Here is a 17,843-nt window from a genome sequence, read left to right on the forward strand (position 1 = left end):
ACTAATCCAATTTATTATTTGGTTTTTAAGAGACTAATGGACAATTAAAATAACTTTCTCCACTAAAACTAATAAACATGAGGTCAAATAGAAGGAACAGTTTTAAATACTGCAGTCCCACGACGACAAGAATAAAGTTTGTCAACAAAAACTAAATCTGCTGGTGGATTCCATTAAAGTCCTAATAAATGATAATAAAGTGTGATACTAAAGGTTTGTGGTGCTAAAAATGTCCAAGTAAAGATATCAAGTTGAACATCTGGATGGAGGTTGATAAAAGTTGACCTCCCTTCATTTCTCTGGAGCGACTCCATGGATTTTATGGATGGTGGTTAAAGACCTGCTCTTCTAGTGGTCTTCCTTCTAGTCGCTGTAAAAAGTCAGTCCATCCTGGCCGACTTCAACACCTCTTCATGACAACTTGTTCTGCCTCCGACCTCGGTGGAAACTCCAGAAACTCGGGAAAACCTGTCGAGACTCGAAGAACTCGTGGAGACTCGAAGAACTCGTCGGGCGGGGGAAGGTGTGGTGGGTGGTGGGGGGAGGTGGGGGAGTAGAGGGGGGAGGCCGCCACCCACCTCCCCGCCTACTCTCCGCCCTGACTCCACCCAGACTCCGCCTTGGCTCCAGCCCATGTGGTCACTTCAGGAACTACGATGCCAAAGGGACGACGAATTTATTTCTTTTTATCTGATCTGTAGCTCAGTGAGTTAAGGATTTGCCTATGGAGCTGCAGGTCGCTGGTTCAAGACCAGACACTTCTTAAATTTTCTCAAAATCCTGACAAAGACAAAGAAAGAAAAATGCCGGTGGTGGGTCTTGAACCTGCGACCTTCCAGCTTGGTAGTCTGTCTTCTTATCCCCTGAGCTACTCGCTCAGATACTAATTCTTCTTTTTTTTGCGCATTTATCATCTATTTTTTGTCGTTTTCGAGTTTTTTTTTAACTCGAGTCTCGACTCGACCGTTTTTCTCAGGAGGTTGGACTTCAGCCTTTGTGCTGGAGGGTGGAACCCTCAGTTCCAAGACTTTCCAAAGCCTCCAGACCTCCCGAGTCCTCAGGACCTGAGCTTTCACACAGTCTGAGGGCTGAAATTTTCTAAGTCCCACAGTAGTTCTCTGTTAGATTGAACCTTTCAGACAGTCCAAGGACTGATATCTTCTAAGTTCCTGAGTAGTTCTCTGTTAGTTTGAACCTTCAGACAGTCTGAGGACTGAAGTTTTAAAAGTTTCTCAGTACTTCTCTGTTAGTTTGAACTTTCTGGTTAACAGAAGCCTTAAAACTTGTGACCATGAGTCTTGATTTCACATTTAGACCATCCATCTGAGTTCTTCTCAGACCTTCACCTGTGGGTTTTTTAGAAATCCTCAACAAACTTTGATTCTCTTCACTGAACAGTAAAGTTTGTGGAGATCAGAAGGTAACATTAGTTTGATCGATGCCTTCAACTACTAGTAGACTTTATCTGGAAAGCAGTTTTCTGAAATGAGTTCTTAGTAAATCTGTCCACAATCAAACCAAGAACATAGAAAGAGGAAATGTTTGAAGAAACAACTTGATGTTTTCATTTCAGACTAGAAAACGCTTTAAGACCTATATCTGTTTTTGCTCTTTTTGATCGTTTTATTGTCTCTTCTGTTTAATTTGATCTTCTAAAGTTTAACTGGTGTCTTTTCAAATGTTTTGTCTTTAGTTTGATTCTTCTTAAATGTCTATTTTGCTCTTTTCTCACTTTTCATTCTTTTCTAATGTCTGATTTGATTTCCAAACGTTTTGTCTTTTTAATGTTTAATTGTTGTTTTTTCAAATGTTTTATCGGCTTGTTTGAAAAATTTCCTTTTCTTTCCCCGTGTTTTTCAATTAAATCTTTAAGGTTTTTCTTTTTAAATGTTTTACCACCTTTCAATGTTTAATTTTCTTTTTAAATGCTTCATTGTATTTTCTGTTTAATTCCTATTTAAAGTTTTATTGTCTTTAAGATTTAATTTTCTAATTAAACATTTAATTTTTAATTCAATGTTTTGTCTTTTTAAAGGTTTAAAGATCTAATGTTTTGTATTTTTAAAAAATGTTTAATATTCTTCTTGTTTAATTTTATTTTTTAAATGTTTAATTATCTCAAATATTTCATCTTTAATGTTTCATATTTTTGTTTAAAAAATTTGTTTAATTTCATAATTACATGTTTTGTATCTTCTGTTTAATTATTTAATTAAATATTTTGTCTGCTTAATATAATTTAATTGTATTTCATGTTTAATTTTCTTTTTAAAAGTTTTGTTGTATTAAAGTTTTTTTCCTTTGATTTAATTGCTTTTTTAAAATGTAGTTTATCTCTTTAATCTTTTTTTTCTGTCAAGATTTTAACCTCAACCTTAGAAATGAAACAAACCCTTAAATCACAATGAAAATACTTCTGTTGTCACAATCATGAGTTAGTCAATTATTCAGTTTATCAATTCAGCTTTATTTATTTAGCACCTTTCACACAGATGACAAAACTAAACAAGCAAAGAGAAAAAACTATGCTAAAACTATGATTAAAACTCAAAAACAAACAAAAAAAAGATTTAACATGGTAATAAAATATGTTGTGTCCAGGGGATGGAGGGAGTTTATTGAAGTCTTCTTGGGCTCACATGGGAAATCATTTAAAATATAAACTTGATATTCAGTCTAAGGAAACTGGAAACTGCAGAGCGACAGAAGAACCAACAATATCTCCTGTTTTCTCCTTTAATGAGTCGACTCTTCTTGTGCTTTCAGACCAAAGAACTACAGACTCTTCACAACCTGCTCAAACTCTTGGTACAGGACCTCACCACACGGGTCAAGAAGGTTTCCTTCTCATTTCTACTCTGAAGCTCACCTTCTCCTGCTCAAACTGCTGACAAATGTTTCTGCTGCTCTAAAGTCTGGTCTCCAGAACTTCCTAAAAACTCTCAAAGTCTCTTCTGCTGCAGGTTGCTTTGTAGAACTGTTGCAGAAAACCTCACTAAACCACATGGAGGGGCCTCAAGATAGTCGTCCAAATGAAACCATACAAAAACCAAACTAGCACAACCCAAACGCTAAAGTCTCCTGCAGCCTACCAGAGAACCTCTGAGAACAGAGAATCAGGACAGGAACTCTTACCTTCTGGACAACCAACGCTGGTTCACAAACAAGAATACAGAATGTGTCTGACCAAAAACCTCTAAAGACTCACTACAGCCAAGATAAAGACACAACTCAGCTGCACCAAATCCACTAATCACTGCACACATTAGCACCATGTGCTAACTGTGGCTAAAGAACCACATTTACCAAGACAACTATCCAGTACAAAGCCCTAAAACACACCAAGAAACACATTAAAGACGATTTTACTGCTGGAAGCTGCAAGCCAACGCCTAAAGAACAAACTAAAGCAACGGAGCCAAACCCGGTTCAGTGGTGAAGAGAAGCAGAGGAAATGTTTGTCTGCAGCTAAATAAAGCAGGAAGACACTGAGCTGCTCAGGTGTTCCTGATAACACCAAGCAGCCACCTGGACAGCCAATAGGAACACAGCTTACTGGAAGTCCAGAGGGCTGGGTTAGTGAAGGAAATTTAGTTTAAAGTTGAAGCAGAAAGTTAACAAAGAAAGTTGAAAACCACCTTCTGATACCTGAAATCTCTGAGTTTTCACACAAAGAACACCTGAACATGTCAAACTGGTTCCATAGTAGAACCATCATTGTAAAAACGTCATAGTATGGTGTGTTGCTCAAAAAACATTACGACCCGGCTGTCTAGGGTCGCCGAGGAGCAACACAAAAACAGGACAAACGCTGGTTTCCAGGGGGTTAGGCGGCTATTTATTTGAAAGAGTAAGTTTACAACAACACAACATGTGAGCAGAAAAATCACAAAGTCTGTCTTTAGTTCAGCTGAAAATATTAGTTTTTGTCTTTTTTATTGACCAAACTTTTCAGGAAGTAGATGAAGAATAATTAAAGCTCTCATGTAGAAGTCCAACTTATTTTGGATCCTTGTGGAGAGTTTAATCTTAGAGTTTGTAAAGCTGTTGAGTTTTTAGAGTCACATGGATTGTTTTGACATTTAATAACCGAGTCCTGAAATAAAATTACAGTTGTGGATTTCTGTCATTTAGTCTGGACTAAACAAATAACAGCAGCATAAATCTCAAACGTCATTATGAGGAGTCTGGATTGAGGTTTCTCACTTGATAATGATCAAAACATGAAATTTAGGTTGGTTTAAAGGAATATTCCACCTTAAATCTTTGAATGTTGACCTAAAAGGTTGGTTTCAGGAAGTATTCCACCTACAAGGTCCTCAAACATCCACCTTAAAGGAACATTCCACCAAAAATCCTTGGACATGCACCTAAAATGTTGGTTTAACCGAGTATTCCATCCAAAATCCTCAGAGACCTGAGGGGCTGGTTAAAAGGAATATTCCACCTAAAACCTCAAATATAGACCCGAAAGGGTGGTTTAGAAAAAATCCTTCAATGTAGACCAAAAAAGTTAGTATGGAGGAATATTCCACCTGAAATGTAGACCTGAGAAGTTGGTTTGGAAGAATATACCATCCTAAACATCCTTAAATGTAGACTAAAAGACGGTTTGGAAGAAAATTCCACCTAAAATCCTCCAATGTAGACCTAAAAGGTGAGTTTAATGGTATATTCCACCTAAAATTCACTACTGTAGACCTTGGAGGTTGGTCTGATGGTATATTCCACCCAACATCCTTGAACATAAACTTAAAAAGTTCGTTCAAAGGAATATTCCACCTAAAATCCTTCAATGTAGACCAAAAAATCTTGGTGTAAAGGAGTATTCCACCTTAAATGTAGACCTAAAGGATGGTTTGGAGTAATATTCTACTCTAAAATCTTCCAATGTAGACCTAAAAGGTTGATCTGATGGTATATTCTACCCAACATCCTGGAACATTTACCTAAAAGGTTGGTTTAATGGTATATTCCCAGAAGAACCCTTGAACATTGGGCTTAATGGTATATTCCACCCAAAATACTTGTACATATACCAAGAAGTCAGTGTAAAGGAAATGTAGACCTAAAAGGATTGTTTAAAGGAATATTTAAACGATTATTTTCATTATTTAATAATCTGTTATCAGTCAGAACCCTGGCAAACTTATTTTCATCAGTTTTTTTAGTGGAAGTCACAAATAAAGGAGCTCTTGGTTTTTCCCAGGCGTTAGTGAGTCCAAAGCTGCTGTTTCAACACAGAACGTTCACATGCATCCACAAACCTCTCAGCACTCAAACACCCACAGACAGGAGGCCGGCTGGGCCGAGGCTCGGCGGCGTCCTCAGACCCACGAGTCGGGGAGTCGCTGAACTTGTTGGTCCGGTTTGAAGGCCTCCGTGTGGTCCAGTAGAAGTCCACGTAGTCGGTGTTGGCTTTGAACCGCAGCGACTGGCCACCATCAGGTGGACCGGCTCGTCCTCGTAGGGCTCCTCCTGTAGCCTTGAGGGGACCACAGGAACATTCAGTAGCTGTTGGAGTTCTTCCTGTCAGGCTCGTGGTAGAACGGCTCTGAAGTATCTTGTACTTGTCTTATCTGGAACAATCTAACAGCCTAAACTGTTAACAGCGGTGTAAAGAAGCAAACACACAGGCATAGATTAGGACTCAAACTAGATTTATTTTAGAAAACAAATCAGCTTAGAGGCATTTGTTCACACGTGGCTGAATAGGAGGCCGTCCAATCAGATTTGAGGTCTTCACTCTGTAGGTTGTTTGTTTGGTGAGACTCTTGGACCTCCATCAGCTGACGTGGATGTTTGATGGTCTTCCTCTCTAGTGCCAGATGATTCATCCATGAATTCAGCAGCTACAGACTGAAATGAAGCTCATGCTGCCGTTATTGAATTCCTGTTCCAGATCAAATGTTCAGAGCTCACCTTGAATGCAGCCGTCTGCTGTCTGATAGTTTTTCTCATTGTAGTCTTCAATAAAGTCTTTTTCCTCATGTCAGGATGTGGTGAGACTCTTTCTCAGTCTCTGCAGACGTCCCTCATTGTGCATCTCCAGAGAAGAAACAGAAAAACTGGTCACTGCTTCAGCATCACAAACGCTCTCCAGCATTGAGAGTGTTTTAGGAATTCATTCATTGTGTTGTGAACTTTGAAGGAGCAGAAACTTTACAGCTGCCAAAGATATGAGCTCCAATTCTGGATGTTTTAGGAAATGAAGTTCATCAAATGAACACTTGATTTTTGCTGATAACTCTCATTAAATTACTGAAGAAATCTAACATAAAAACCTGTAAACTCTCAGGCAGCTTTTGTTAAAGTTTGTCTATAATTCTATCATCATGTTCTGGAACCAGGACTCTGCAGAAGTTCCTTCAATCAGATACTTGTGTGTTTCTATTTAAGGCCTCAGGTTTGAACGTACAGCAGAGGATTAGAAAGGAGTGATTTTAATATTTAAATCAGTCCAGTAAATGTTTGGCGTGAAAATTATTAAAATTTTGATTTAGATAGATTTGTGTCAAATAATATTGTAGAGTCTCACTTAAATATATCCAAATGAGTTCAGTGTATTTACATTTTATAGAATATTTGATTTCTTAATCTCAATACTGTAGGGTCTGACCCTAAATATTATAATAATGATGTCAATTTAAATAATATTTTAGTGCAGAGTCATAAACTTTAATCAGCTAAACTTACATAATAAATATCACTGTACAATCTTAACCTGAACATTCATATTATTGAGGTAAATTTACATAAATCATGATATTCTAGAGTCTTAACTGGAATATTTCTAACATTAATCTTTTTGTATTGTGCTGATAAACAACAATAACCCGACTTTCAGATAATATTTGTTGTCTGTGATTGTGAGACTAAATTCCTCCACATTCTGGAACTGGACTGCATTTCCCAAAATGAAACATGGACAGAATTTAACACTCATGTATCCATGGCAACGCTAACGTTTCTGCTTCTTACCAAAGTTCACAACACAAGTAAAGATTTTAATGTAAAACTTCAGGGATGACTGCTGAACCATAAGTATTCTGATCAATACTTCATGATCAATATCAGGACAGATGTTACAACTCCAGCTGTTGCATTAGACTGCAGTTATTCACAGAGAAATTAAAACATCACATTCCTCATAAAAAACTAGATGGGACTTTTATTAAATAAAGTGTTGGTGAATAAACAGTGTAAAAAGTGCAAAGCAGCTCCATTAAATCAGGAGATGTGAGACTTCCACAGCATGGATCACCATCTGCTGTGTTGATTCATAGCTGAATGTCAGAATGAACTGAGATAGAAAAGCTGCTTTGAGCTGCAACATTACGGTCTGACAATCCAACACCATCACAGTTTTCATCTGGTTGTTTTGCTCCAACATGCTGTGAAGTTCAGTTTTTACCTGAATCAATACAGAGATTCTATTTCCAACCAAGACTGGAATAAAAATTAGAATGTTATGAGGTTATTAATGCAACTAAATCCTTTCAGATGGAAGGATTTACTTCTAAGTTCTAATTCAAGTTTCAGTTGGAGCACATTGCATTCACAAAGAAAAACAGCGATACCTTCATAGCAACATTTAATAAACCTAAAGCTTCCCTGTTGGCTCATTGGTGGAGTTTGTTACTGAGCATCTGAACCTTAAATCCAGTGAGACGACCATCTTCAGTCGAGGCCAGTCAGAGAACTTCAAGACCTTCCATCAGCTGGACCAGATGTGGCATCATCTCCCTCTGAACATCTGGATGACAGGAGAAAAGACAGAAATCAAACACAGATCACAGAAATACAATTTATTCACTTTCATCATTTTATAAAAGTAGCATGAACTTTATTAAAACTTGACAATATCAGTAATGAAAGTAAATGTTTTTATCTCGTGTTGAAGCTAAATTTAAAGTCAATTTTAATGACAGTTTATCCTGAGAGGAGTGAGAATGGAGCTTTTCTTTCCTTTTTAGAATATTCCCTCAAAATATTCTGTTTATTATTGGCTTTAGAAGCATTTTTCTTTACTTATTTATTTTTAGATACCTCAGACTGATGCACTTTGCTGGTTTGCAGATAATTTCATGTACAATGACAATAAAGATCTTCTATTATAACATATTTTGCTAAAACAAGAACTGCAAACCTTCTCAACCATCTCTCAGTCTGCAAAATTCCAACTGCGACCAAGAATTATCTGATGTAGTTATTATTATAATCTTTACTGAACCAGCCCTGGAATTAATAAAAATCTGTATATGGATATGATTTTCTCTGATGGGACCACTATGGAAGCTGTAGTAATTATTAACTATCCTTTGAAGGGAAAGATTAGGTCTTTATTCAGGTGGATAAAAAAGATGCTCTCCCTTAAAAAACAAAAAAAAAATGCATACAATAAAGTAAATCTTTTCTGCACTGCACACATACTACACTTTTGTATAACTCTGGATGTCAGAGTAAAGGCAGACAGATCCACTGATCAGCCACAACATTCTGACCACTGACAGCTGAAGAGAACAACATCCATCATCTTGTTCTAATGCAACGTTCTGCTGGGAAACCTTGATGTTCATGTGGATGTTTGACATGTACCACCATCTAAACACTGCAGGACAAACAACCCTCTTGTCTCCATGGCAACAGCAGTCCTTGATGCCAGCTGCCACCCTCAGCAGGACAAACTAAAACTCCTCAGGAGTGGTCTGAGGAACACGACAGAGCTAAGCTGTTCACCTGGGTTCCACACTCTCCACATCCAGATCTGATTGAGCATCTGTGGGATGGTCCAGGATCAGCCTGGTCTAGGTAGGACCCACCCTGCAACCCACAGGATCCACAGAATCCACAGGACATCCCCAGAGGTTCTGATGAACCACTGGGTCAGAGGAGTTTTAGCAGCATAAAGGGACCAACACAGTATTAGTCAGGTGGTCAGAATGTTCTACTGTTATATTGTCATGCTGATTATATGATCAGTAAATTTACCATCAATTATAACGTCCACATTGATCAGGAAAAAAAAACAACTATCAGTTCATTCAGAAACTGTGGAGTTAAACCTAAAAACACAGACCTCAACAGCAGTTTGTTTCAAAGCAGAACACCAGCCAGATTTCACTAAAGAAGCTTTTAGAGCAACAATTAAATGACAGTTTTGTTCTCATTAAGTTCAGAGTCGGTCAAAATAATGTATACACACATCAGGAAAAGAAAAACTTTTATAAATATTTCATTTGTATAAGTACTTCTACACATATAGATTCCTCTTTCTAAGTTTGATCAAATCACGATAACTCTGTGTCCTGTTGTATGATGTTTTCCCAACAGATGGCGCTACCCTCATGAATGGAGCATCAACAAGTGACGTCTACAACACAACAGAAATGTCTGGAAGCCAGTGGCCACCACTTTGAGCATCTCTTGTAATTGTAGAGGCCAAAGATAACTTTTATTAATCTCGTTATGTCTGAATAAATTTGATATTGAAATATTTATGCAAGTTTTTCTTTTCCTGATGTGTGTAAACATTATTTTGGCTGACTCTGTATGATAGGTTTCTGACAGGTCACCAGGCAACATCTTTTTATAATAATGACAAACATACCTGCATTCTACAGGAGTGATTTTCCTCATGTGCAGGTAAAGATGTGTGAGGAGCTTAGAGATGACAGGAGCAGGAGTCATCCTCACTAATTCAGCTTCCACCTAGAAACAGAAAGACCACAAACAAACACACTGATATACTCTCAAACGTTCAACCTCACAGCCTCAAAATATCTGTTTAGGAAGTGTTGTGTTTCTAAATTCTGCTGAAAGCATTGACAGACATTCTCTTACAAGGTTGTGTAAAAAGCAGCCTGTCCTCTGAGCTACTGAGAAATCTTCTTGAACAAAGTTTCTACGTGTAAATCGGCTCAACAAAAACTAAGCCTCAGTCAGAGATAACAGGTATTGCAAATTATAAACAACTTTCTTTGTTAACTCAGACTTTCTGCTTCAACCTCACATAAAAAGGGGAGTTTAACTCATCAGGTGACTGAAAATGAACGGCTTGTGCAGTTCTAGATCCAAAAGTAGGATGTTTTATCTCATGTTTTACTACAAATACATGCAATAATAAATAAATACAATGGCTGGTTGTTAGTTTATTCACTATTAATGTCATTTTATATACTGGATTGAACATGAGCAGTGGAAGAGAGAAGGAATTTAATGAAATTATGGAGATCAGAGAGGTAATGTTGCGCAATGTTAAGTTAAGCGAGGTTTAATTCAAAGCAGCTGAATGTTAAACTTCAGTGCAGCTCAACGGGTTTCAGTTAACCTTGAAGTAAAATAACTTTTTTAAAAGCTAAAATACACAGCAGAGAAATACAGGTTGAGAAGGTCGTTCTAATAATGAGGACAACTGCAGCAGCAACTTACACAGGTGTTCAGCGGTAAGTTAGCCACCTGTGTTAATTAGCCCGCTAGCTAACTTAGCCGCTTAGCTAGCTAACTTAGCCGCTTAGCTAGCTAACGCGTCCGGACCAACTGCTCAAACACGACAAAACACAACTCTTCACAAGTCGCTGACTTAACGTACAACAAAATAACGCTACAGGTTAGAAGTATTTATCTTCTTACCGTGTCTTACTCCAAAAATAAGATCAACAGCAGCCAGAGAAGTTACTAGACGTACTGACCATAGATATACATAAACTAGATACGCTAGCGCGCTGTCTTCTATATTATCTATGGTCTGACCAATCGCTGCTCTCTGGCTCCGCCCTCTGAGAATCTTGTTGTCGTTTGGCTCCACACTTGCTGATGACCACTTCCGGTCTCAGAAAATGAAAAAAACTGACCTTTTTTCGTTTCTCTCTCTTACTGATTTTACTTCTTGTTATTCTAAATATAAAACGAAAATCAAAGCATTTAAAAAAAATCGTATATCCCTTTTTGATCGTGAAAAGGAAAAACGCCTTGTATTTCAATTTTAATTTTTGTATTTTAAAACGAAAATCAAATAACCACTCGTTTTTTGTTTTTCAATACCCGTTGTTTCAGAACGGAAAATCCAATTACCAGATCCGTACACGGACCCACCACACACACCTTTGACACACTTCCACACATTAGTTGAGGAGCTGCGAAAACCTGGTCGCACCAAACTATTTTAAATCTGGCGAAGCTCTCCAGCAAACTACAGCGTCGGATGAAGAGTCCAGCCACTCGTCTGGCCCGGATTCTGCCACCAGCGCGGATGAAGCCGATCTTATCGAAGGAATTGATCATTCCAGTGACATGTAAGTCTGTATTCATGAGAAATTGTTTGTTGTGGGTTGGAGAAAAGTAAAGAAAGTATAATATACATGCAAAGCCGCCGAAAGCATTCCGCGCAAAATACGCATCATGTTTACAAGTCATGTGCTGCGCACAGCTAACGTACCACATAACTTTTTCTGTGTGCAGCATTTACAATGTTGGGAAGGAGGAGGAGGAGGAAGAGGAGAGAATGGAGGTCTCCTGCTGTCCTGGTACCCCAGCGAGAGGTAGAGGGACAGACCGTCCTCCAGCCAGGAGACGCTGCAGCAGCCGCTCCACCAGCGAGCGCTCCGGGCCAGAGGCGCTCCCTACAGCTGGCTGGAAAACTGAGAAGGAACCTGACAGCTTACCTTCTCTGCCACATTTCCTGCCGAAAAGGAGGCCAGATGTCCAGCCACCTCTGTCAGAATATGTGGACAGCCCTTCTCCATCAGACCTGTCCAAGTACTTGGACCAGGAGACCATCAAAATACTGTTTCTGATTCAACTCAGTAAAAATGATTTTATTTTCAAATGCACTTTTTATGGTCTGACCATGGTTTTGTACATAAAATATGTGTGTTCATAAGTATCTGGCACACTTAGAAATTTGATTGCACTGTTGTAAATTATTTGTTTTGATGTTGATGTCTGTTTGCAAATTTTGCAGTTTTGTTTATTTTCGGTTTTTTTACACGTTACAAAATTGACCATATCTCAAAAAGCAAATTATGTACAAACTCCAAATAAATTTCCTGTGGTTCCAAAGGATATTGTGCAACTTTTTTACATTTACAAATTTGAGGGATACAGCTATTCAATTTCTGTATTTTGAAATATATGTGAAAAAAACAAAAACGATTTTCATTTTTTTTTATCGTTTATTGCACTTTTAAGCAATTTTTTGTAGTAGTTAAGACATAAGTCAATACATATTATTAAAATTTGGGATATCACGGTTATTTTGATGTAAAGCAAATAAAAATACTCCAAAAAATGGCACTAAAGCATGTAAAAAATATGTCCTGGCGGACTTGCACAATGGTGGGTCTTAAAGGGTTAAAGCAGCACTCAGACTTTTAGAGTGATCATCAACAACCAGGCTGCAATCCAATCAGGCTGCAGCTCAGAGCCCAGGAGCATTCTGGGATGTATGTTGCTTTGGAGAAAAGTGTCTGCTAAACGAAACTGTAGAAATATTCACACTAATAACATGAATCACCTGCTGTCAGCTGTAAAACTCACATCTCCACACCAAAAGACTGAACTAAATGTAAACAAGTTAAGAGTTTTTTTTATATAACTGCAGACACAGACTGGCAGTGTGCTGGTCTGGTTTGGTCTACTTTGTTCTGGTCTGGTCTGGACTGGTTTGATCCAGTCTGGTCCAGCTCATTTTAGTCTAGTCTGTTTTTGTCCGGTTCAGTCTGTTTCAGCATGACCTGATCCTGTTTGGTTTGATCTGATCCGGTTTGGTCCAGTTTTGTTTATTCTGGTATAGTTTGATCTTATTTAGTGTAAAGTGGTCTGGTCTGGTTTGGTCCAGTTTGGCTTGGTTCAGGATGTGTTTCCGTGGATTTGGAAGTCTCTCAGTGAGTCTCAGTCCAGGAGGTGACCCATTGTTTCTGTGACCTCCGGTTTCGTCCCTGGTTCTGGATCAGGAACCCGTCAGCGTCCGTGTACTGCTGCTGCTGGTCGTCTTTACCCATAATCCTCCCCTGGTGGAGTGCAGTCGCTGGCCACGCCCCCTGACGCACAAAAAAACCACACTGCAGAGAAAACAGGGTCAGACGCCACAAAAGTCCACACAATAACATGCAGGAGAGTGGACAGAAGGACAGCTGAGACATGAAAAGGTGAGACATGAACAGGTGAGACATGAACAGGTGAGCAGGCAAGCAGGTGAGGAGGTAAACATGCAGCAGGTTACATGGTTTTTCTTATTCACTGTCATCAGTTTTTCAACATTTTACTTTGATCAGCTGAATTGATTCTGATTGATCAGAAAAGCAGCTGTAAAAAGACATTTAAAAGTCTCTGCTGGGAGAGACAGTCAGCAAGGCTGTAACTAGTCAATAACCAGCCACTAACCAGGCTGTAACTAGTCACTAACCAGTCACTAACCAGGCTGTAACTAGTCACTAATCAGTCACTAACCAGGCTGTAACTAGTCACTAATCAGTCACTAACCAGGCTGTAACTAGTCACTAATCAGTCACTAACCAGGCTATAACTAGTCACTAACCAGACTGCCACTAACCAATAACCAGTCACTAACCAATAACAAGTCTCTAACCAGGCCAGAACAAGGCAATAAACAGTAACACTAGTCAGTAACTAATAACCAGTCATTGACCATTTATTATCAAGGAACTAACCAATGACCAGACACTAAATTAGGCCGGAACCAGTCACAAACTAGTAACGTAACCAATCACTAACCAGTCAGCAAGTAGTCATCAAACAGCTAGTAATGAATCAGTAACCGGGTTTTAGACAGGCCGGAACCAGTCACTAACCAGGATGTAACCAGTCAGTAACAAGACAGCAACCAGTAATCACTCACTACTCAGTAACCAGTAACTAGTTGGTAAACAGTCAGTAAACAGCTGGTCCTCATGGTGTGTGTCCACAGGATCCGTCAGTTTCACGCTTCCCATTCATTGTTTATGTGAAACGCCCCATGTCACGTTCTGCCAGCAGCTCACTCAGATAGACACGACTTACACTTTTTATAAATGAGGCCACCTCGAACTGTTTTCGTAGTAAAAGAGAAAGTTTGCAACCAAGCCATCATGTTGGTTCGACGCCTCTCTTAGACTGACAGTAAAACACCTGTCATGTGACCACCTAGTGGCCCACAAGGGAACGCACACCAAGCAGGCAATGTTCAAGAGCGGCGTGTTGCTCCGCGTGGAAAAACACCCCTGTGGACACGTACCATTACAGAGGGGCTCTCTAGCAGCAGCATGCCCAGCCTCAGAGCTCTTCGGTCAGCCTGTCGCTCTCTGACGGCTGGCTCTTCATGTGGGCCTTCTGGGTCTTGGCCTGGTACAGCTGCCTGGTGCTGGCTCTCCTGAAGAACCCGCACTAGGCAGCAGGGGGCAACATGACAGGACTTGACCAACCCGCAGGTTCGCTCATAAAACTCAAATGATGTCATGGTGATGAGAACTAAAAATAAACATGCTGCTGTGGATGTTGGTCCAGAGCGGAACCTAAAACTAGACCCAGATATCAGTTTACCTTCCAGAGCAGAAGGCAGATCAGAGCCAATAGCAGAACCCCGGCCAGAACCGACACCACGATGATCCACAGGGGGGCGCTGCGGTCCACCTGCAAATCCGACTCCGGATAAATCTGGATCTGGATCTGCAGAGAAGAAGATCCAGGATGTAAACCCCAGACAGACAGAAGGTGTTGTGATCTGTGCTGCCTGCAGGGGGCAGCAGCAGTTACCTCTGAGCTGTGAGGCTCCATGTTGATGGTCGGTTTGTTGGTCTGCAGCTTCAGAGTCGCCCCGAATCGAACCAACACACTCCTCGCATCGCTGTAGTCCTGAAACAAGAGGCTTACTTAAAGAGGCTTTAAGTCTGTGGCCACTAGAGGGCGGAAAAACACAAACTAATGAACCACAGAGTCTCTGCAGGTTCAGACACCAAGTTCAGCAGGTCCACGGTTTTATTTCCAGCAGTTAGACCTTGATGATTCATTTGAAGGGTTTGTGCCTCCTGAAGCGCATTTTCGAGAGGTTTGATCTTGCTTCGGAGTCCCATAACATTAGCATAGCGTTAGCATGGATATCTCTGTCTTCGGCTTTTGTCTTCTGTTCACTAACAAGGGCGAAGTGAAGCATGATGTCAGAGTTGGTAGGTCCGTGGGATACCACCACAACGACGGAATATTCGGATATTTAGGTCTAGCCCTATAATTTACTAGGATTCTGCAGCATTTTTCTATGTCTACAAACAAATCATCCTTTTGCAGTGACGATCACTCCGTTTATCTTTAACTAACTCGACTGTGGTCCCCATGGTTTAATTTGACCTGTTTTACAGCTCTTACAAAACTTCTAGCGTCAAAATCAAACATGATGATAATATAAGAAGGTAAGATTATATGTCAAAAAATGTCATTTGGGTTTTGTCTCAACTTTGAGGTTTTCCTTCATAAACCACAATGATACCAACCAGAGACTACAGATGACGACAAATACAAACAACCTGCACACCTGCCAAACAAAAAACACTAAGTTTAATTTGCTTTATTAATAACAAGGTCTTGACTTCACCTGCATCTGTGGACCAAAACACTAAATCAGGAGCTAACAGAGGTTAAAAAGCTGACAGCTGAATAAAATGTGAAGTCTGTACCTCGATCATGGTGGAGTTCCACAGTCTGGCTCGAACCATCAGAGTCGCTGAGTTGTTCATGTTGATCAGAGGACAAACAAACCTGACACAGGTCAAACCATGGACACAGTCCTGCAACATATTATATTATATTATATTATATTATATTATATTATATTATATTATATTATATTATATTATATTATATTATATTATATTATATTATATTATATTATATTCAGTGGTGGGACGCAAATAAAAAAAGTAATCTAATTAATTAGAGGCTTTGTCATTAATTAATCACAATTAATCACATTTTTGTCAAATAGTAATATTTGCCACAACAAGCAAAGTTTTTCAATTCAAATAAATTTTGATTACTGAATTGATTAATAGATGTATACGTGAACTTAAACAACAAAAATGTTTGTTTCATTTATATTTGTCTGCATTTTTTATCCGTCTACTACATTCACAGATTACTGCAAACTCAAGTGCAATTATATTCAAGACTTTATGTAAACTCCAGCACTTTTAATGTCTTGAAAAGCGGTCTATTGTGGGATGGCGACACTGTTTGCCGGTACCAGGATTGTCATAGCTAACATTAGCTCTGGTGCTAACAGCAACATGTTTTGCATTGAGGTGATACCGTCAACTTGAAGTGCTGCAGTGAAAAGAAAACTCTTTGCTGCACAATTTGCACACAACCACGTTTTTATCCAAGCTGCCATCGGGAAGATTCATAAAAGAAAACTTTCCGCCCAACCAGTTCAATACAGTCTGGTCCTCCTTCTTTTTTTTTTTTTTTTGTCTGGTCCTCCGTCACTGTTCACTAAACTTTCTTGTGCGCTGATTCACTCAGTGCGTCTTGTGCATCTTCTTCATGGTTGGCAAACAGACTTTAGGTGTACTACTGCCACCTACTGTGCTGGAGTGTGCATCAGTGTTACTGGTGTGCCTGAAATTAGGGAACTGAGAAAGGTGCGATTAAATGCATTTTTTAACGCATTTTTTTAATGTAATTAATTAATCTGAATTTATGCATTAAAGTCCCAGCCTTAATTATATTATATTATATTATATTATATTATATAATATTATATTATATTATATTATATTATATTATATTATATATTTATTAAACTACACCAAGACAACCTGAAGAATGAACCAGCCCGACTTAGTCCCAACACTGAAACTGCAACACAAAAAATTTAATTTCCTGATGGTTAACATAACAATATTGCGTGTCGTTTAAACTCAAGTTTCTATGTTAGTTGACTTAAAGCTACATTGAAGTTGAGTTAACTTTGTGTTCAGAGTTTATTCTGCTGACACAGTTGATGGAATGTATTGTTATAGTCGTATTTAGCCCTTCAGTTTAGCAAACTGGTGTATGAGAGTCTTTTAACAGATCTGCTCAGCCAGAGAGGGCTTTTCAGAATCATCCATAATCTGAGGGGAAATTTGATTGGGTTCCATTTGGTTTCAGGATTTAAATTTCGTGTGTTCAAATTCACAAGTGGAGTTCAAAATAAATTTTTAAAAAAAACTTAATTAGCAATAATGTTGTTGCTGATCTCAGAAAGATTTATGCAAACTGATGCAAAATTAGACCCAAACGTTATTTGATACTTTTCTCCCCTACCTAGAACGTCCTGACATACAGTAAAAGCATGTTTTCAGATGTTCTACATGCAGCTGAGCTTTACCAGAGTGTAGAGCTTCTTGTTCTGTGCCTGCAGGTGGAGGACAGGTAGACCTTCCACCCTCTGCTCCTCCTCCTTCACCTCCTCCAGACTCCTCTTTGTCTTCTTCTTCTCCTCGGACAGCTGAGCAGAATGACGACGACAAACTCATTCAGAAAGATTATCATTCACCTGGACTTTATTTTGAAAGACCCCAGTGCAGGAGTTTTATTTCGAAATTAGCGTATGATGATGTTGCCATGGTTACCACGAGGTTGAGGGGGTTGACGATGTCGTCGGGCGGATCGCAGCGAGGCTCCGACGTGCCGTCCAGTCGGATCTCTGTCAGGTACAGCAGCCACTTCCCATTGGTCGCCTCCCTCGGCCAATCAAACTCCACCTCCAGGTTGCCCAGGTGACCCAGCGGCTTCCCGTGGACGGTCACCTGTCAGAGAACACCTGGTTACTCACATCTGGTCACTCACCTGCTAGGTTCCGTGCTGTTCTA

The 17,843-nt window shown here is 39.3% G+C and overlaps 1 protein-coding gene across 7 annotated transcripts in view; it reads right to left on the reverse strand.

The window, feature by feature from the left end:
- Positions 1-5,643: 5,643 nt before the first annotated feature.
- Positions 5,644-17,843, reverse strand: part of LOC111583436 (integrin alpha-3-like) — a 30,312-nt gene continuing 18,112 nt past the window's right edge. The window contains exons 23-31 of one of the 7 annotated variants that reach the window (XR_008599757.1): positions 17,604-17,780; positions 17,360-17,479; positions 15,666-15,776; positions 14,752-14,850; positions 14,539-14,664; positions 9,611-13,061; positions 8,740-8,881; positions 5,923-7,756; positions 5,644-5,818 (exon numbers count right to left, since the gene is read on the reverse strand). Coding sequence is in view for 2 of the 7 variants with exons in the window: in XM_023292540.3 (XP_023148308.2) it covers positions 14,272-14,382; positions 14,539-14,664; positions 14,752-14,850; positions 15,666-15,776; positions 17,360-17,479; positions 17,604-17,780 (744 nt within the window). In the remaining 5 variants the exon portion in view is untranslated. Of the gene's footprint in view, positions 7,757-8,739; positions 8,882-9,610; positions 13,062-14,233; positions 14,383-14,538; positions 14,665-14,751; positions 14,851-15,665; positions 15,777-17,359; positions 17,480-17,603; positions 17,781-17,843 lie in introns of those variants that run through there. The other 6 variants (XR_008599758.1, XR_008599756.1, XR_008599755.1 and 3 more) reach the window with 6 other exon arrangements.

This window comes from Amphiprion ocellaris, chromosome 19, assembly GCF_022539595.1.
Source record: "Amphiprion ocellaris isolate individual 3 ecotype Okinawa chromosome 19, ASM2253959v1, whole genome shotgun sequence".
In the NCBI taxonomy this organism is placed as follows: Eukaryota; Metazoa; Chordata; class Actinopteri; family Pomacentridae; genus Amphiprion; species Amphiprion ocellaris.